The sequence below is a fragment of the Cheilinus undulatus genome, linkage group 20 (assembly GCF_018320785.1).
Source record: "Cheilinus undulatus linkage group 20, ASM1832078v1, whole genome shotgun sequence".
Taxonomy (NCBI): Eukaryota; Metazoa; Chordata; class Actinopteri; order Labriformes; family Labridae; genus Cheilinus; species Cheilinus undulatus.
The window spans coordinates 12473492-12494866 of NC_054884.1; the positions used below are offsets into that span (position 1 = coordinate 12473492).

General features: G+C 39.1%; 1 protein-coding gene across 1 annotated transcript in view; it reads right to left on the minus strand.

The window, feature by feature from the left end:
- LOC121528339 (cytohesin-3-like) overlaps positions 1-5744 on the minus strand; it is a 56453-nt gene extending 50709 nt beyond the window's left edge. Inside the window, exon 1 of the mRNA XM_041815757.1 lies at positions 5382-5744. Coding sequence (XP_041671691.1) covers positions 5382-5400 — 19 coding nt within the window. The 5' untranslated portion in view covers positions 5401-5744. The remainder of the gene's footprint in view (positions 1-5381) is intronic.
- Between the last annotated feature and the right edge of the window lie 15631 nt (positions 5745-21375).

The following is a 21375-nucleotide window of genomic DNA, read 5'->3' on the forward strand; positions in this document are numbered from 1 at the left end:
CCAGCACAGTGACAGCATTTGTTGAGGGAGTATTTTGGCCTTACTTGTGTTCAACAAGAGAAGGTTATGGCCAGTGGCTTAGTCTGGGGTATACACAGGTATACAGATTATACACCTATTTTTCGGTCTGTGTAGAGCTTCTAAATCCCCTCTCCATGGGTGGCAGAGGTGAAAAAAATTAATTGGAGTACACTAGTGTATTGCTTTGTATTACATTAACCCTAATACTTCTAAAGGGATATGGAATAATAAACTCAAAGTGCATTATCGTGTAATTGTTTCAGTCTATCGTCTTTGGGCCGGTGGTGATGATCCTAACTCCCTAAAGAAGCAGAAGTATCAATGTACAAATACTAAAGGCCCACTTTTAGGTGAAAAAAATATGCAAGTTGGTCTCAAATGTATTTGTTCACAACAGCGAGTGGTTAAGAGTATCCCACCACTTGTCGAGAAACACCACCCATGATTATATGCAGCTATGATCTGTACCTGCAAACATGAGACAAGTTTTCTGTAAGCGCCAACACACAAAAAATGTCCTTATTCATGCACAAAACACCTTTAAAAGGTGAATGCTGTTAATTTCAGCATTTTAATACCCATACTCCCAAACCAGCCATTCACTCCTGCACATGTAAATCCCCTCACTGAAGCATCACGAAGCTGCAATACAGAAAACAAGCAAGCCAAGTGTTAGTATTTAGGGCCTCCTTCCAGTTGCTCAGTGAGCTGCTTTCCAGCCAATTTCTGCTTCTGTGTTCTTTCCACTTCTCCATCCAGCTATAGTATGATACTATAAATAGACCCATGAGTAATAAAAACTTGTAGGATTTTCAAGCCTGTTGCTAATTTTCTGCAGAGCCCTGTCTGCTCTGGGGCGTGTAAACTTGAGCAAAGAAGCGCCAAGTCTGATTAGCGAGAGCAGTAAAAATGTACTAATGAATACCATGTTTTTATGTTTCATTCTGTGTGTAGCAGAAAAATACAGGACCTGTGTGCAGTCCTGCTCCAGCAGCACCGATAATCCATTCCTGAATGAGATTGTTTTCCATTGTTATCGATTTTAGCATCACGTCTGCAAAAACCTTTACTCTCCTATCCATACACATAGGTTCAAGTGTGATGCATTGTGGGAGCTTTATCTGCTTGTAGCATTTATTAATCCTAAATGGTATCATGACATCTGTTGGCTATTTCCTCGGTCTGTCGTGCCCCGGTGCAGAACAAATTCTAGCCCCAACTTTGCACATATGTTTGCATGCATTCTGCACACGCAGGCGTGAGAGCATGATCCATAACGCACACATGACGAGGGGTTATGCGTGCATTTGTTGGCGTGCAGAAAAGACCCCTCAGAGTAAAAGGCAAAGCTCATCATTAGCAGGATTCAGGTCATAAAGACATTATACGGTATTCGTCATGTTTCCGGAGCTTATCTCCAGCTTCTCTTGATGAAGGTGTAACTTTGACATCAGCTGCTGTGAGTGAGTGTTAGAGACAAATTTAGCTCTAAGTGCCGGCGCTGTGATACCACTGTATCAAGGTGTGTGTGTGTGAATAATTTTAAGTGTGTGAGTGTCAGTGAGAGAACTAGAGCACTTAATTACTTTAACATTTATGGTAAAATATTTGAATAATTCACACACAGAGCAGGGCTGCATGTATAATCTTTCACAGTGTGTCGTTTGTTTCCAGTTTGATCACAGGCAGCGTGCGTCTGCTGCTCTCTTACATCCTGTCACATGATTCGATATCTCTTTGACCGGCCTCATGTATGAAGGCTGTACATGTGATTCACTCATATCTTTTGGGGAAACTTATGGCTACTGTGAGTCTTTAAACTCAGAGGATATGAGTCAAATTCTTCCCGTTGTTGATCAGATAATATAACTTCATTAAGCCTATGAAATTAGATCATCATGATCATGAGTTCAAGACTTCCTCTTAAAATTCAAACTAAATAAACAAGATTTTATTCATGCATTTTAATGCTGCAAGACTTTGGAAGTAGTTTCATGCAAAAATGCAGAGCCAGGTATCAGCAAATATGCATTTATTAGCACATGTGATTGTGATTTATCAGCTAATGAGCACGGCTGGGTATCAGAAATGGAATAAGGGTTTCTCTATGACAAGGTTTATTACCAAGAAAATAAAATAAAATGTCTCAAGATGAAGGATTCATCCTCCCTGGATCATGAATTTACTTAATTTACTTTTACTAAATCAACCTTTTCCAATGAGTTCATCCTCTGAAGACCATGATTATCCACTGAAATTTTCAAGAAAATCAAATGCCAACACTGAATGAAAATGAGTAGACTGTGACAAAAGAAGAGATAACTGGGGGGTGAAAATGTGACTACTAAAGCAGTTATTGAAATACTTGAACTCATCCTCTGAGGAGCATGAATGTACAAAGAAAAGTTCATGAAAAATAGTTTTTAAAAACTCTAAAAAAAGAGAACATGACTGAAAAATCTTAGGGGCATGGAAAGTATGATTCGTCAAAAAGCTACTGGAAAATATGGAGCTCATCCTCAGAGGACCATGAGCGTACAAAGTAAAGTAATTAAACAGTGAAATAAAAGAGCAACAGTGAGATTTACATTTTAGGATTTCTGCCCCAGTTAATCACTACAAAAGAAGCAAAAAAGGTTTATATAAAGTATGGGGTTCATCCTCTGAGGGCTACGATTTGGTCGTCCAGCCAAACTGAGCAATCAGAGAAGAAGGGCCGTAGTAAAGAGAGGTGGCCATGAACTCTACAGTCACTCTGATTGAGCTCCAGAGATCCTCAGAGGGGACAAAGTTCCAGAGGAACAACCATCACTGCAGCCCTCCACTGAGCTGGGCTTTAAGGCAAAGTGGCTAGACGTTAACTTCTCCATAGTGCAAAAAACATCAAAGCCCACTTGGATTTCACATGGAGATTTTTGCAAACTCCAAGCTGGCTTTTATGTGTTTTGCACAGAGGAGAAGCTGCCGTCTAGCCACTCTGTCTTAAGCCCACTCCCAGAGGGGAAAAATTTTTAAACCTTCCTATGTGACAATTTCCATTGCAATGATTTCAATCAGCGAGGTCCACAAAATGCAACGTCTGTGTAGCTGTGTAGCTCTTTTGGTATCATCTGTTTTTGAGAGTTGCACCTCTACTAGCTATAATACGGTAGCTGAGCTCTCAGCCTGGGGTGACTGCTGTGAAGTAAAGTCTGCAAGTTGCACTGCCCACATTAGCTGGTCAACTGTTGCCTTTGAATGAGGAGTCTCTTTAATCAAACCAGCATTTTTATATAACTTAGAGGTATATATACTTTCTTTACATGCAGGATTATGAACCAATGGGGGGAAAAAAGATGGTATGAAGTGGTGCCATGACGCAGCAGTCAAGGTGCCCTCTTGCCCCTTGGAATAGTTACAAGGAGATGTGGTCAAATCTTCCCATTTGTAATGGGACGACCCTTCAAGCCCCAGATACATCATAAGTTAATGACAGCATTATCCAAAGAAATGCAACAGCAATATTGGACATTTTTTCTGCAAGCCTTTCTAAAACGTTTGTTCAAAATCAAAATACTACAGTGCATTGGAAGATGCAAGATGATGTGCAGAGACTGCACGGCGGTGCAAGGGATAAGCACTGTTGCCTCACAGCAAGGTTCAGGGATTTTCTTTGTGGGTTCTCTCCATGTCCTCAGAATTCCTCCCATTGATCAAAAACACGCTCGTTAAGTTGGTGACTCTAAAATGGCCGTAGGTGTAAGCCTGCCTGGTCGTCTCTACAAGTAAACCCTGCAATTCACAGGCGACCAATCCAGGTACCCTGCCTCTCGCCCTATGACAGGTGGGGTAGGCTCCAGCCCCCCATGACCCTGAAAGGGTGTAGAAAATGGACAGGCGGATGGAAGATGATGTGCAAGGTTCTGGTACATTTTGCACAATACTATATTTGGAGTATTACTTCATTACGACAAGAATCGGGACACCCTTCCCCTTGATGTGAATGTGCAAAGCGAAGGGGCTGAACTAAGTGGTAGAATAGGTCTCTTGCAATGTGTGGTGATAGTGGCTGCAGTTGCAGTCCTTACAGGGCATGCCTCAGAACTTAATCCTGGTATACAGGACACTGTAAACTGTAAACAACTTTTTAAATGGAACAAAATTTATTAAAAATGTGTCTTGAACATTGGATTTGACATTACTTAGAAATATTTTGATGTTATGCTGATGATCTCATTTACTTTTGTAGTTTACAAAGAGTCATCAGTATTCAGTTCAATCTGTTTCAGCAAAAAACTCCTCTCAGGAGCTTTAATCCAGTGTAGTCCCTGTAGGCTCATGTATGAAACAATATCAAATAAACCAGATGAAACAAGTCAAAGTGGGTCATTCCCGTATAGCATCTCACTTTGAGAAATTCAGACTGTTCAGGCATGTTTGACTAAAAAAAAAAAGGAAGTCCAGATGAGGCTCTCTGCTAATCTCTCACAGTTTAACTGACAAACTCTTATCAGACTGTGACCATTTGTTTACACTACACTGCCTTCAAGGCTTTGAGCCCACAGAGCAGTTTGGATTATCTGCTCAAGAGCAAACTGCATGTGTCTGTTTCAGCAGCACTGCCATATAACAAGTGATAGGGGACTCTGCAGCCACCATGTGAGCAGTAATCCGGGTCAGATGCAGCTGCATGGGCTCATTTAATTCAAATATATCACTTAATCACGGAGGCATGCTTTCACTTCTTCACTTTTAAGTCATAAATTAGGATTTTTGGATACTTTTTAATACTGAAAGGCTCATCTAGTATCAATGCACTTATATTCTCCACATTGTGCAGCATTTATCAACTTAATAATGTTTTAAAGAGGGTAAATCCTCCAAATTTCACTAAAGGGACACATTTCCACGTGTTTTATATGTTTGCAAGTGAAAGTAGATCCCTGCTCCTCCACATGGAAGCCTGCCAGCCGGATTTCTTATCAATTTCACCAGTTTTAGAGGGTTTCAGCAGCGCAAAGAGATAGTGAGAGCAACTTCAAAGCTTACAGGAAAAACATCAAACAGATTGAAATGTTGCATGCATGATAACATTTGCAGACTTTTATGTTTTCTTTTCTTTTAAACCATGACTTCAGCGTTTTGGATATGTTTCTGCAAAAGACACAGCCTTTCTCACCTGAGAGTTGCGCTGTTATTTTAAGGACTGCCGGTTTATTTATAGGTTTGAAATCATGACAACAGACTCTGGTTGTGTCGCAGGGTAGGCTCGGTCTGCTCAAAACAACCTGAGAAATCTCCGTGTCCCCTTGACTCATATCCATCCATCCACGCTAAAGAGAGGAGAGGAAACCAATGTGGACATAAAAAAGCAGCCTTACCGTGATTGTCTTCATCCATGTTGATTGAGGCAGTGACAGGGCAGTCCAGCACGAGGTGTGTCCGTCTCAGACCTCACGGAAAAACGTGTTTTACCGACTGGTTTTCAGCGTTTTTCCTTGACGAACAGTCGGTGTGTTGACAGACTGATATGTGGAGTGGGCTCGTGCGCATGTGTCAGCGGTTAAATGGTCGTAAAAGGAGAAAAAAAAAAGAAGAAAAAGAGGGATAAAAAAAGCCGCAGTCTGGGTGTAAAATTAAAGGCAGGGTCCTTATTGTGGCAGAGATATTTCAGATGTGTCTGCCTGAGATGTAAGGCATCCCTCTCTCCGGTCTCTGCTCCATCCTCCGGCTGCTCCGTCTGCATTCACATTAGCTACACTGCAACCACGGCGACGTCATTAAGGCCCGCCCCTTTTAATAACACCCCCACACTCACACACAAACAGGAGCATTGACATTAGAAGTGAGTCTAAATAACGTATAAAATAATAACCAGTAAGACACCACACATTCTGGTGTTTCATCAGCAAACACCCCCCAAAAAACCTTGAAAATACGGAAGCCCAAAGAGCACATGTTTGCACTGGTTTGATAAGTAGCCTTTATCGATGGTTCCGACCATAGGTCCGACCTTTTTTTCCCTCACCACCCCCCAACTCATATCTAAGAAAATCATAGCCCCCCCATGACCCACTTGGAAAAACTTGAACATCAGTTTTAATTGTTTTCATTGACAAAATCCAAACATAATAGATCTACATAAAGTTGTTCTTGTCAAAAAATCTATGAAAAAATATCCATTATTATTACAACAGTGTATTAGGGCCACTCTAGAAAAAATAAAAAGGATCTGTTAACTGTCAAGAAAACTCAAAATTCTCAAGTTTATAAAGATATCCGTTAAGGAGAAAAAATATATTTTTTATCTTTAAAAAGTTGTAGATGTGTACAGGATACAAAACAACGATTTTTTTGAGTGTATTAAGACAAAAAGGTGGAAAAATCCAGCCACCGTCTTCAGTTTGGTTTCTAATAAATGTTTTTATTTACACTGTTGTAAATTTTCTAAAGTCTTTCTAAAGTCGTAATTCAAGATTTTAAAGTCTAAAATCATGAGTTTGATGTCTTGTAAATATACAGATTTCTAATCTCAAAAATGTTGGGGTTTTTTTTAATTAAATATTTTGACTTTTTTGCACAAAAATTAACATGTTCTCTTCATTTTTTATCTTTTTAGTCGGCCCTAATTCATTAGAGTTCTAATCATGGGTTAAAAAACACATTTACAGTGCTTAACAAATTTATTAGACCACCTGTCATATTTGTCTCAGAGACCATCCAGCATCATGAAGTGCTTTAATGTGGACTCTTTCATTTTCACTGAGCTCTCCACATTTTACCATTTTGAACAGGAATGAGGAATTTCAAACTGAATTCACCCAAATTTGAGCCGGCTCACTGGGCTTCTCTGAGAAGTCAGAAATTAATCAAGCATAACATTCAACCACTAAAACTCATTTTTCTGTTCAGGAATGCAAGTAAATAACTACAATTTGACATATTAATCAAGAAATATTAATGTCCTTTACTATTTTTTCAGTTTTTTTGTAAATCAGTAAAATTAAAATTCATGAATAACAATAATAATTATATTTTAGCATTAAAAATGTCATTTTGGTTAAAGAGCATCTACATATTGGTGTATTAACCATTGCAGAAACATAAAAAATGATTTTAGTACTTACCAATGCTGTTAATTTAGGGCAGCTGTGGCATAAACCTTACTTTGGTTAGGGTTAAGGTGGTCTAATAAATTTGTTAAGCACTGTATGTTCATCTATTTTTGACAATGTCAGAACAGACAGGGTCCTGCGCCCATCCCCCGAGATCTTTGGTGCCCCCCCTACAGGTGCATGGACCCCGGGTTGGGAACCACTGGTCTGTAGGACCATAACATGCACAAATGTTATCATCTCTCTTGAATATATAGATCAATGTAAGTCCAAAATTTAAAGAAACACTCAGAAAAACAAAGAAAATGTTCTTAAAAATGTTTGTGTCATTCAGAAGTAATGATGTCATTTACTAGGATTAATAGAACAACATTTTATTTTCTAATATGAATGCAATACGTTTATGTAGTTTTTGTTTCTAACTGAATTGCACAGTATGCCAAATTCCGCCACCAGGGGGCTCTTAACCAAAACAATACTACAATATGACAAGGACCAACTCCACCCATCTCTGCTGTCCCAGAATGCACATGTGCACTAGAAGCAACACTACAGCACATGTGCATGCTGGGACCAATGCCAGCACAAATATGGAAGTGTCTTTTTCAGTGCATTTCTCCCTTATTATGAGACATTTATGAATGGAAACAAAACGTTTGCTTTCTGTTTATTTATTACGCCTAATGAGGTGCTCAGTTCAGAACAAGGAGTAGTATTGACTCAGTTTTTTTTTTTTTTTGAGATCTCAAAAAAAAAAAAAAAAAAATATCAGCAGAAAACTTTCAGCTAAATAAAGTGTTTGACTCGGGCGCAGGTGGCCGAGTGGCTAAGGCAGACGGCCCAGGCTCGAATCCAGCCTGAGGCACTCCACCACATGTCTCTTCCCCACTCTCATCCCTGTTTCTGACTCTATCCACTGTCCTCCTCTATCAAATAAAGGCACAAAAATGCCCAAAATAAACCTTTAAAAAAAAATAAAGTGTTTGACTGTTCGTCCACTTAGGGCTTCCATAGACATCCATACAGTTGATTTCACCAACTTTACCTGTTATAGCTAAATTCTTTGTTTTCTTCAGATCTCAAGCAATTAACTCATTCTTACATAAAAAACAGAATCACACAACAAAATAAATAAGTCATGAGATACAGAAAACAGCCTCATGATGATCACAAGAAAACACTGTAAATAAAATGAACTGATGAATGTCAGCTTGAGGCTGCTGTTGATTTTAACTACATTTAACATTTGTATTAAGAGTTAAATGTAAATGTATATCTTGTTCAAAATTTGCCTGACCATGACAGAATAAAAAGTATAAACCTTTAATTTCACCTGACCCTGTAAACTGCATAAAATCTAACAACTTTTCATGAGATGTTGGAAAAGAGGCGCTGTATTTCAATTATCACTTCTGATTTTGGGGATTAGTGAAAATCCAAAATTTAGGCCAGCATCGGTATTAAGTATTTGCCCAAATAATCTTGCCACAAGGTTTATTGGTATTTGTTCTGGAGCTTTTCATCCATGAGAGGATTATAGACAAGTAAAACATAAGACTTTACAAGACCCCTCACCCCCCAATGTTAGACAAAGAATAACATGGATTGTGTGGAGTTTTTAATCTCATGTTTTGTGCTTATCTTTTTGGGAACTTTGTATTGCTTTTTGGTTGTTCTTTGTCTGTTGGTAGTTGTTTGTGTCTTATCTGTGGTCGCTTTGCAGCAACTACCTTGACTTGGGATTGCTCTCATGTCTATAATATCTAGTTATGCATGTGTGCCGGTGTTACCAGAGAATTATGTTTTCAGGTTGTCCCTCCATCTGTCTGTCCAGGTCATTCTTGTGAGCGCAGTATTTCACACTTTTCACAAATGTACACTAAAAATTAAAGAGGAAAATCACAGTCCTAAATATGTTAACAAGAGCAACAACTTTGTTATTGTATATATTTGTCTATATATTTATTTGTATGTATTGTTATATATTTTTCAGATTTTTATAAATTGTTACACTTTTTTTTCTTTTGTTTTTTGCTTGTTAGTGGGCAAAAATTGTTGCCATGCATAAAAAGCAGTTAAAAAAACAAAACAAAACAAAAGAAAAAAAAAAAAAAAATTTTCCCCCACTTTTTTTTGCATTATTTTTTAAATCAAGATCAGGCCGGATCATAAATATCAACTACTGAATTTCTTTTTAGTAATTTTACCCATTTTAATGCTAGTTTAAGTGACAAAAACAGATCTTTGTCATGAAAGAGAAATGAAATATAAAATATTTTCCATATTTTTCATTTTCAGTCTTTCAATATATTGTTACGAGGGTGCCCTTATAGAAAGTCCCTTTGAAAAAGCATGCAATTTTCTCTCAGGCCAAAGATGAGAAAATTGCTGACATTTTTGGAAGAACAGAAAAAAACTGCAAATCTGAAAGCCTAATATCATAAAACACACTTTTGTGTTTTTGTTTTTTTACTGGGATAGAGGTGGAATATCCTGTGTATACCAGAAGTTTACCAAAAATGTATACCAAAAGTTTGCATAGCATATTACTGACCCATTACAGGTTTCAAACTCTATTAAAAAAACAGACCCCAAAATGTATGTTGTTAGTATTAAAACAGTCTAAATAATAAAAAAGGAACAAAAAGTCTTTAAATTTATACAAGAACAGCTTTAATTCTCTTACTTTGTGTACTTTCTCTGTGCTATTTTTGAATACTTGCACATAATAGCACCTCCTCAAAGTGTTCATCCATCTTTTCTCTCTTTTCTCAGACACTCTGTCTGCCATGGCAGAAAGGCATTGTTGACCTACAGGCTGAACTTCTGAACTCACCTCCCCAACACAGTGAGCTGTAGTCCCACATTTGTCCAGTTTTTATCTTATATTTCAGAAACAATGGTACAATTTGTCAGCAGTTTGTTCCAACACCCATGTCCTGTTAACTTTGAACATATAGCATAATAGACTAACATGTACTGTGATGCCTTACTGCAGCAGTAGTTGTAGAAAGTCAGGATTTTTTTCAAATGAGAGCAAAACATGAAAGGATGGAGTGACAGCGTCAAAATTTGATTTAAATTTCTTTTTTAAAATCATGATTACAAACATAATATACAAGGACATATTGGGGCAACTAAAAAAGTGAATCCATTAAAATTTGAGGAAAATAAATGTTTTTCTTTCACATTTTTAAGTTGTATATTTAAAAGAGGCCAGACTCAGAATTTCCCAGTTTGAAAAGTCATTTTCTATCATTTTTGTACAAAAGTCCACTTGGCTCAAAGAGAAAATGACTGGATTTGGAGCTTGAAGGTCAGTGTTTTTTGGCCTTATGAATATCATTGGAGAGATTTTCTTCAAACTTTGCACAGATGTCCTCCGACTCAAGAAGAAACTCATTTAAAAGGCATTATGTCAAGGTTTTTGTGATTTCAGATATTGTTGTTTTATAAATTGATCTGATTACTCCCATTTAAACCATTAAAGAATAACAAATTCTACCAATCACACTCCAGCCCTTCCTCTCAAACCGTCACTGCAACTGTGTACCTCACAGAGGCATTCAAGCACCAGCTTCTAGTTTTTCTCATAAGTGATGCAGGCATACGGACTTCTTTGAGCTTTCCGTCTCTGCCCCTCTGAGCTCATGACTCACTGCAGCTTTTCCAGGGATGATCCCGGCCACACCAGCAGGGATGTTCTGCTGCAGGGACAAATATGAAGGCAGGACCCAGCATGCTGTCCACTGTTCAGGAAGGGAGTTGTGCTGAAGAGTCATTGTCGAGCTCTACAGAGAGACAATGGAGGAAAGTTTCAGAAAAGGAAGTGATGTCATCGGCGTGTCCTTCTCCACCCTGTATACGTTATTAAACCTGATCTGACCTGCCTCCCCTCATCTCCAAAAACGGAATAAAACTATGTTTACAGTCCTGACAGGCATGCTCTTTTCAGAATATTTCAGAACTTATTTCCACTGAGATTGAGAGTAAGTAGTTCTGTTTTAGCAGTTTGCTTTTTTCCATAAATAAATCTGCTACACTTTGAGTCAAACTGGGAGTTCATTAGTTTGGTTGTTTTTGTATTGGGAATGTTGGGTCTGGTCAATTTTTAATAAAAGGAAACAAAATGTAATTGAAATATACATATGAATATTATATAATTAGTATGTATGTATATATATAATTTATTTGTATTTTTGTTATTTTATTTTATCTTATTTATGCATTTTTTAATACATTTTTTGTCTCTGCTCTCTCTCTTTTAATTATTAACAGTATTATTGTTGTTATTACTATTATGATTTATTTCTTCTTTATATCGTTTATTATTATTATTCAGTTTTTTTTCGTTATTTATTTATCTGTTTATTCATTTTTTTAATTGTTGGTTTGTCTTTAATACCATTATCTTTTCACTGTTAATATGGTTACCACCTTTGTTATCTTTGTTATTTTTCTGTTTTGCCAATGACAGAATGCACACATTCACTGTAACAAGTGGGGGAACTTTTGTTAATTTTATTCATTCAGTCAATCACAGGTCTGATAACCTGTACGCCAGATGGATTCATTTCACACACCCATCTGGAAAATTTTCAATACTAAGCGTTTGGGAAAGGGCAGTGTGTAAACACCTTAAGTGCCAAAACTCAAATAAAAAGAGTGTTAAAATATATGTATATATACACACATTTTGGCATTTAAGAAATTTGACACGTTACAGATGGTGCCAAACGTGCACATAAAATGATAATTTATGCTTTGCACCAACTTAATTTATTCTGTCCAAGGAGCATACATACTCAAACATCTGGACAAATCTCACTGGGTTTCCATTTAAAATCGTATAGTGATTACTCAAATAGGCTTTGTAGTTGCAAATACACTATCTTGCCAAAAGTATTCACTCACCTGCCTTAACTCGCAGATTGACTTAAGTGACATCCCATTCTTAATCCATAGGGTTTGATATGACATCGGTCCACCCTTTGCAGCTTTAACAGCTTCAACTCTTCTGGGAAGGCTTTCCACAAGGTTTAGGAGTTTGTTTATGGGAATTTTTGACCATTCTTCCAGAAGCGCATTTGTGAGGTCACACACTGATGTTGGACAAGAAGGCCTGGCTCTCAGTCTCCACTTGAATTCATCCCAAAGGTGTTCTATTGGGTTGAGGTCAGGACTCTGTACAGACCAGTCAAGTTCATCCACACCAAACTCTCTCATTCATGTCTTTATGGACCTTGCTTTGTGCACTGGAATTGTGCAGTCATGTTGGAACAGGAAGGGGCCATCCCCAAAACTGTTCCCACAAAGTTGGGAGCATGGAATTGTCCAAAATCTCTTGGTATGCTGAAGCATTCAGAGTTCCTTTCACTGAAACTAAGGGGTCAAGCCCAGCTCCTGAAAAACAACCCCACCATAATCCCCCCTCCACCAAACTTTACACTTGGCACAATGCAGTCAGACAAGTACTGTTCTCCTGGCAACCGCCAAACCCAGACTCATCCATCAGATTGCCAGATGGAGAAGCCCGATTCATCACTCCAGAGAACGCATCTCCACTGCTCTAGAGTCCAGTGGCGGCGTGCTTTACACCACTACATCTGACACTTTGCATTGCGCTTGGTGATGCATGGCTTGGATGCAGCTGCTCGGCCAGGGAAACCAATTCCATGAAGCTCTCTATGCACTGTTCTTGAGCTAATCTGAAGGTCACATGAAGTTTGGAAGTCTGTAGTGATTGACTCTGCAGAAAGTTGGTGACTTCGGCATCTCCTGACCCCGCTCCATCATTTTACGTGGCCTACCACTTCGTGGCTGAGTTGCTGTCGTCCCAGTCGCTTCCACTTTGTTATAATACCACTGACAGTTGACCGGGAATATCTAGGAGCGAGGACATCTCACCACTGGACTTGTTGTACAGGTGGTTTCCTATCACAGTACCACGCTGGAATTCACTGAGCTCCTGAGAGCGACCCATTCTTCACAAATGTTTGTAGAAACAGTCTGCTTGCTTAGGTGCTTGATTTTATACACCTGTGGCCATGGAAGTGATTGGAACACCCGATTTCAATTATTTGGATGGGTGAGTGAATACTTTTGGCAGTATAGTGTATATACAATTTATTTTGATGAGCTTTATTGGCATGGAAAACTTCAGTTTGCATTACCAAAGCAGTGTACAAATAAACTACTATAACAAAAAAAGTATTATAATCACTGCATGTGTCAGATATCTGGGTTTCACTTTTAAATTCATGGTTAAGAATACAGAAATCATTTTTTAAAATGTATGTAGGCAGTCCTGGTCGTGGTGGTGGTGTGGTGTTTAAAGATCTTTGTCACAGCTGTGCTCTCTTGTACTTCGTACAGCAGATATGAAAATTTTGGTTCATCATTCATCCTCATGAATTCTTTCATTTGCTGGTGAGAAGTGGAAAGACCTTGTCTCTGACATCCCTGTAGAAAGGACAGGTGGTTAGAAAGTCTGTTTCCACCTCTTGTTCACTGCAGTGGGTGCACAAGCACAGATACTCTTTTTATTATAAGCATAGATTTTTTGGGCTTAGACTCAAAAATAGAGAATAGAGTGTAATGCTCAAAAGGTTAAAAAGAAAATATTCTAACACTGTTATCAGTCTGGCTGCACAGTGGTGCAGTGGATACACCTTTGCCTAAGACGGTTACTGGTGTAAATATATATTGGACAGGGCCTTTCTGTGTGACAGAGTTGATAGTACTATTGTCACAGCTAATAATTTGACTGAATTCTACTTACAGCTGTAGTTGCTGAGTTTTTCTTACCCAAAGGATGGCCTAATACATTTTGATGTACAGTTTATTCAGAGGAGACCTCATCCCCATGGAGCGTCTCTGGGTGCTCTACACAATGAAAGAAACACTCAGAAATCTATTGGAAAGCGGCTGAATACTTTTCTCCATGTAGAGCATGTTTAAGTCTGATCGTGTCTGTAGACACTGCAGTGTGAGTTTGAATGTGTTGGATTTTCATTACATCCATGCAAAGCTTCAATCGTTATGCAACAAGCATGTAAGTTAGTACAGCACTCCCACACTTTCCTCTCTGCGGTCCACTCTGAGCACACCTCTCCTGCTTTCAGAGCCCACCTTTTGGCACAACGACCACACTGACATAACAGATGTGTGTAGCTATTGTTATACACCAGAAATGATCTCAGTATAACTGGAAAGAGTAAAGCACAGAGTTGGTTTTTAAAGTTATCCATCAAGCAGAAAGAACATTATGGTTTAATTTACAAGCCTGTAAAGGTCATGTAATAAAAGGCTGACTGTCAAAGAAGAGTCATGGTATAATGACCTTTAAGTATTGATTAGTTTAGTCTAAGAAAGCACACGTCTTATGATCTGATCACATGTTCCTAATGCAAAGACTATGAGGACATAAGCATGACTTATCTACGGTGATTTCTGAAACAACGTTCTTACTTAAATGATCTGAATAACGGCCTCCAGTTTGACAAAATAATCACTCTTCCTTAGAACAGAACATCCCTGGTTTCATGTTTTTTTTCCTGTTTAAAGCTCCAGGCACAAACATATGATTCTAGTGTTCAGAGTTAAAGTTGATTTGCATCATGTTCTCAGAAATTCGTCCTCATACACCCTGAAAGACAGGCCTGCAGCCAGGAGCCAAACAGAGCCGGCTTCATAGAGAGGGAGTTTTTTGGAAGTATGATGTCTTCATGTACATCGCCTTTCTTCTCTGCTATTTCTGACTAAATCATTATGGGGTTTTTTGTGTGTGAGAGGGAAGTGAAGGACGTCAGTTTTGGGAATAATCCTGTGTTGAGTGCAGACGTCCGGACCAGAACAGGAAGAGGCACCGCTTCCAGCTTCAGTGGAACAAAAAGGGTGGAGTCCAGCAAAAGCACACTCTCTCCATCCTACAATTCAATTATTTTCCCTTTAATCAATAAAACACTCCAGTTTATTCATCTGCTGTTCACAATGTGTGCAGTGTTTGCCAGGGATATTTGTTATTGAAGCACTTATCCTCAAAATGAATCCATATGTGGAGTTAACCAAGGATACCAACTTACTCTGGCATACAAAGCAGAAGTTGTCCAACTCAGGTTTTGCCTGGCTGATTAATTTCTGACCCTAATTTTGGTCCCAGCCTGACGTCATCTCTGCCTGCATTTCCAGCAGAAAACTTTGCATGAATGCACTCCATATTTCACTGGAAGCGGGTTCCTATGAGGCAGCATATGTCGACTAAATTAAAACATCATGTGTGCAGTTGATGGACTGACCCCAAGCCCTGTGAGTGGACCACTGTTTGTGTGCTGCAGTCTGATTACAACACATCTATACTCTATGTCCATGGGAGAGCTGTTAAGTGAGGCTGATGTGTCACTTTGCTGATAATTGTTTGATTACAGTGATCAAAATTATTCATACAGTGAAATAGTATGCCTTATTGTTTGTTTGTGTTCTCTAAAGCCCCGCTGTTGGAACTCGTGCAGAATGTGGCTTGGCTTTGTCATGCTGAAATAAGCAGGGATGCCCCGGGGAAAGATGCCATCTGGATGGAAGCATGTTGCTCCAAAATCTATATGAACCTCTTAGTATCAATAGTACCTTCACAGATGTGCAAGTTATCCATGCCATTGGCACTAATACACAGCCACACCATCACAGAGGTGGGTTTTTAAACTTTGGGATAATAACAATCTGGATGGTTCAATTGCTCTTAAGCCTGGAGGACAAAACTGAAATGTGGACTCACCAGACTACAGCAAACTTTTCCTTTAAAGGTCGGTCAACCTAACTTGGTGTTCATGCTGAAAACAAAATATTGGTTTGAACATTAGATGTCTTGTCTTCCTGCTAGTAGGCAATGCAGGACACCGCACAACAAAAGTAATCCTGACACAGAATCAGTTTATTCCCCCAGGCTATAACTCTTATAAAAGCAAAACAGTCACAGAGTCACTCTGATGACCACTCAACAGTCACAGAGTCACTCTAATGACCACTCAACAGTCACAGAGTCACTCTGATGACCACTCAACAGTCACATAGTTACTCTGATGACCACTCAACAGTCACAGAGTTACTCTGAGGACCACTCAACAGTCACAGAGTTACTCTGATGACCACTCAACAGTCACAGAGTTACTCTGATGACCACTCAACAGTCACAGAGTTACTCTGAGGACCACTCAACAGTCACAGAGTTAATCTAAGCACCATTTAACAGTCCCAGAGTCACGCTGATGACCACTCAACAGTCACAGAGTAACTCTGATGACCACTTAACAATCACAGAGTTACTCTGATGATCACTCAACAGTCACAGAGTCACTCCAATGACCACTCACTAGTTACAGAGTCACTCTGATGACCACTCACTAGTCACAGAGTCACTCTGATGACCACTCAACAGTCACAGAGCCACTCTGATGACCCCTCAACTGTCATAGAGTCACGCTGATGACCAATCAACAGTCTCTGAGTACCTGAAAATAGAACTTTAACAAGCACCTTACTCTTGCCTAATGTAAAATATCTTACACTGGCCTGGTTTATGACCCACATTCTGTTATGAGACATGACCCTTTTTGAGTTTATTTTGCCTCACTTTATCCTCTCAAGGAAAATATCATGCAGTTGCTATCACACTTTCTTTATTCCCTTTGGCAAGAGCGTGTTATAAGTTCAGCTCTCTGGTTTCGGAGAAGTGCACAAATGTTAGGGCAAATCAGGGTGAATAAACATGTCAATTTAGTTCACGAATAAATGTGACAGATTTCTGTCAGTTTCTTGTCCTTTTTTCCTATGAACTTTTGCTGCGCTAATCAAGTAAACGTCCCTGTGCTGTGCAAAACCGGATTCATCCAGCGCATCTTTTGGCTGCAGCCTTGTAAGCACGTAACCTGCTTCATGACCCGTACTGTTATAATGAGGAAAATACAGAGCCAAACAGCTTCAGAGTTTCAGTCAACTGTATTAAGAGTCTGATTTGTTTTGATTGAAACTTGCTAATTAACATCTGTGCTCTCAGTTCTTCAATATGTCCCTTTATGTGGTCTATTGAAGAGGAAATCTTGAAGTTAACATGACACAATAAACGCTATAATTTACTGGGTAGTGTTAAACAATGTATCTGTGTCAGATTTATCAGTCTCATTTCCCTCAGAAATAATTACTCCTTTACCATACTCACATGATAGCCAGGTTTCCTTTAACCTAATGTAAAGCTTTGTAAGCTAATACACTTAGCATAATGATGATATTGAACTGCTGTCCTTAAAGTTTGATGAACTGTGAATGCCGTTGTTTGCTACCAGACTTTGATCTGCACACTGAAATAACAGACAGCAAAAAGACAGAGATGAATCAGGCAACCTCTGTGTTTGAAGAATGATGCCAGTGTGGATAAACTGCAGTTTCTTAAGTGCCCACTTAATGGTAGCAGCAGAAGCATCAGAAGCCGTATGCTCAGGCAGGTCAGGCCAGGTATGGGAGCGTATGTCAGTTTAGCACTTCTCCAAGTGTATTTGGCCCTTTATGCTCTGGCTTCCTGATAGCCATTATCCAGGCCTGCACCAGGCCTGTGCCCAGGGTTTCCAGGTTTTCCTGCAGAATTGGGCTACTTTTTACGTACTGCCGCAAGTAGAATTTTTTTTGTCTGCGGGTTGTCCCATTTTATATGTCTTGTGTATGTGTATTTAATATCCAGAGAAGAATAAACTACTTTATTTACCTCCAAATACAATTAAATCTTCAAACAGGGAAGCAGGAAAACATAGAACATGGCCCACAACCAAAGATCCGCACACTGGCACACAGACATACACGTCACACACAGACGCAGCACGCCTGCATGCACACAAGCAATACATGTGGTGTGGCAGAGCTTTTACTTGCTTATTTTGAATTTCAGCATTGGGCTTGGTTTTGGGCTAGTTTTTACCGGCCATTGGGCTAATTTTGTCACATAGACCTAGCAACCCTGCCCATGCCTGCCTCTCCAACTGCCCCCTAAGTGCCACACAGGAATACCTTCTAAACTGAAAAGGGATAAAAAGTTATGAAGACTTCATTTGGAGCTTGGTTGATATGACTACAAGCAAGCACTGTGTACTTCTTCATCAGAAGGCCTAAGGCCTGCCTATACTTTACCTCTTTGTTTCTAGGCTTACCAAAAGTTAGACTGAGACAGTATTTTTAATTTTGCAGCTGCCTTACCCTCCTCAGTAACAAATGGCTGATGTCACCAAGGCTTTTTCCATTTTTTTTACAATACAAGCTAAAGTGTGAATAACTTGTTAATTAATTTAATTTTAGACAACAGGTAATGTTAGCATTCAGCCCCTTCCTGGCTAATGCTGGTGTTGATACAGCACCCAACTAATTCCTTGATAATGAGGCGGTAGTGGTGAGAAGGGTAGACCAATTTAACCATGACACAGTGAATTCAAAGAATACTAACATGCTTCTTGGCTAATGTACGCTTTAGCTCGGAATTTGTATTGATAGCTGTTAGCAAAATGCATTGCCAGCATCATAATAGCCTATTATCTAATGGTACCAAATAAGAGGGCTATTAAATGTGTCAATATTGCTAATGTTAGCATTCAGCCACTACCTGACTAATGAGGCAACAGAGGTGAAAAGAGTAGACTGCTTAAAGTATAAACAGTGCATTTTAAGGATAAAGTAAGCTTCAGCTTTTGCTTTGCTAGTAGCCTATCATCTAACAGTACTGAATAAGATGGTTATTGAATGTGTTTAACAATATATAGAGCTTGCTAACTATAATATGTTAGCCAGGAATGCTAGTACCATTAGCTAGTACCTGGTAACTTAGCAAGTTCTGGTAATTATTGACTGATTTCCATTCAAATTTTTCTCCTTTCTCTTTTCTTGTGGTTGAGTAAACAAGAAGCTGTAACATAGTGCCCGGGGTCTGAAACAGAGCAAGGTCAGAGGTCTGATCCGGGATTAGATTTTGTATAGACCCGTTTTAGTAGTTGTTACACAAACGGTTGCTTACCTGAGTATTGTTAGCTTTAACTAAAGTTAACATAGCTATGCTAGCTATGTTATTAACGTCACTACATAAATCAATTAAGCTGAGTTAGCTTTAGCAGCGTGAGCTATAACAAAGCTTACATAACTAAATAGATAATGTACCTATGTAGCTTACATTGCTGCTATGACAACTTAGCTTTAGCTCAGTTATCTTTAGCTAAGTTAGCGTTAGCAAACATGACTAAAACTAACTTAGCTATACAGATAATGTAGATGTATAGTGTAGTTAGCTGCTTTGTGAGCTCTGCTGCTAATCTATTTTAAGCAGACAGTAGATAGCTTGGTTAACATAGCTTACACAACTAATGGAGTTGTGTAAGCTACACTGGCTGCATTAGAATGTTTTCATGGAGGATGAGCTTTTTTACTGTTAGCAGACTGGTTATTCGGCTTTACCAAAGGTTTTGTGCTTAGGTTTTGGAGGTCAGGTTTTGACTTTTAACTTTTGGTATACTGACCATGTCCTGAACCCTTACCCTAATCTGAAACAGAGGTTTATCTGATTTTATTTTGAAAGTTTTAACATGTATTTCTGTTCTTAGAACTACGGTGTATCGGTTGAATGCTCTGTGAGAGTTGCCACCAGAGATGAATGGTCTGCAGCCAGACTGTTTTTGAAATAGATGGTGAAAAACTATTTCTTGACAACTACAAAATTAAAAGTGCAGCAAAGAAGAACAAGAGGTTGACAGCTCTTTAAATCTGAAGTGTGAAGTGTTGATGTTTAAGAAAAACTGGATGCAGTGAAAATGTGCAAAATAAATTCTTATGAAAATATAATCCACAAATAATGATGCATAGTCAAAGTTGTGACTGCAGCTTGTCGGGTGTCTAAGGAATTTCTGCATCCGGTGAAAACCATCTGCATCAGTCCCACACACATTCCTGCTAATGCAAACACACAAGTAACATGACACACTTCCTTTCACACAGTGGCTGAGAGAGTGGAGCAGACAGCAAGAGAAACTGGAGAAGAGAAACACAGGGAATCAAATGGAGGTCAAAGGAAACACAAGGGGCCATCTTTCCAACTGAGAGCAAAATGCAAAAACTTCCAATCATGTCCTTGACGGCAGCATGTGACTCACTCCCAGCTCTGGTATAACTGATTGAATCTGATTGCAGAATGACTCATGGCTCATAGTCAGAATGTCAACAGGAAAAAAATGTATCTGGACACCAGTGATGCACATGAAGAAGTCCTGTTTCATCCCATGACTAATGCTCTACATATGCTGCACATCCCTAAGAGTGCAGACGAAGGTCTTCTTCAAAAGTGAGGTTTATTTTTAGGGAGCTTCACATCTGCTGCCACTGGCTAATAAACAAACTGAGCAGAGCTGCCTGAAACCAACCTGAAGTAAGCTGCATATCCTTCTGTCACAGCTCAACATGCGGTCGGATAAGAGGAGGCTTGCAGGGTGCATCTAGAGGCCTTGCTCAGACTTCAAAGAATCAAACAGAATTAATTTGCTTGAATTTGTTGTGTTGGTGCAGCTGCATATGAGGTTTAGCCCAAAATGTGGAATATTTTTGTGAATTTGAGAGAATGTGTCATGAGGATGTGACTGATAGAACAGCCTTTATGGGTGGCACAATTTTACAATAAAAACAGAATATTATCTGATCAGAAAGGAGCATTTGCAGCGCTTCAATTAGACCCGCTTGTAAAGATAAATTCTTGGATAAATCATCAGATGTCACGGTCTTAGCTGCTGAATGATTCATAGCAGCAGCAGTTATCAACAGGATCTTATTACAGAGATATATAGGCTCGCATTGATCATGTGAGAAACAGAGATAGCAGCAGCACAAATGTCAGTGTGTCAGCTGGCTTCTGCCATCTGCTTTATGTGCTCCATTTAGCTGGAACGATGAAAACTAGGGAATAACCCCTTAATATTCTCATCCCTCAGTGTTCACTCCATTAAAAATGTTGACTTACTCCACAGGATGTGATAGCAGGCATCCTGTGGTCTCTCTGTTAAGGGCGAAAGCATTACAGAGAACATTCTGGTGTTTAAGTGCTGATTGCCTGCAGACTGTCAATCTGACTCCTATGCAAATGAGAGCTGCATGACAGGGGTCATTAAATCTTGGTGATTATTTAGAAAGCTAATGGTTGCACATAATGATGGGATAAAACGACTCTCCAGGCTGCAGTGTGAAGAAAGAT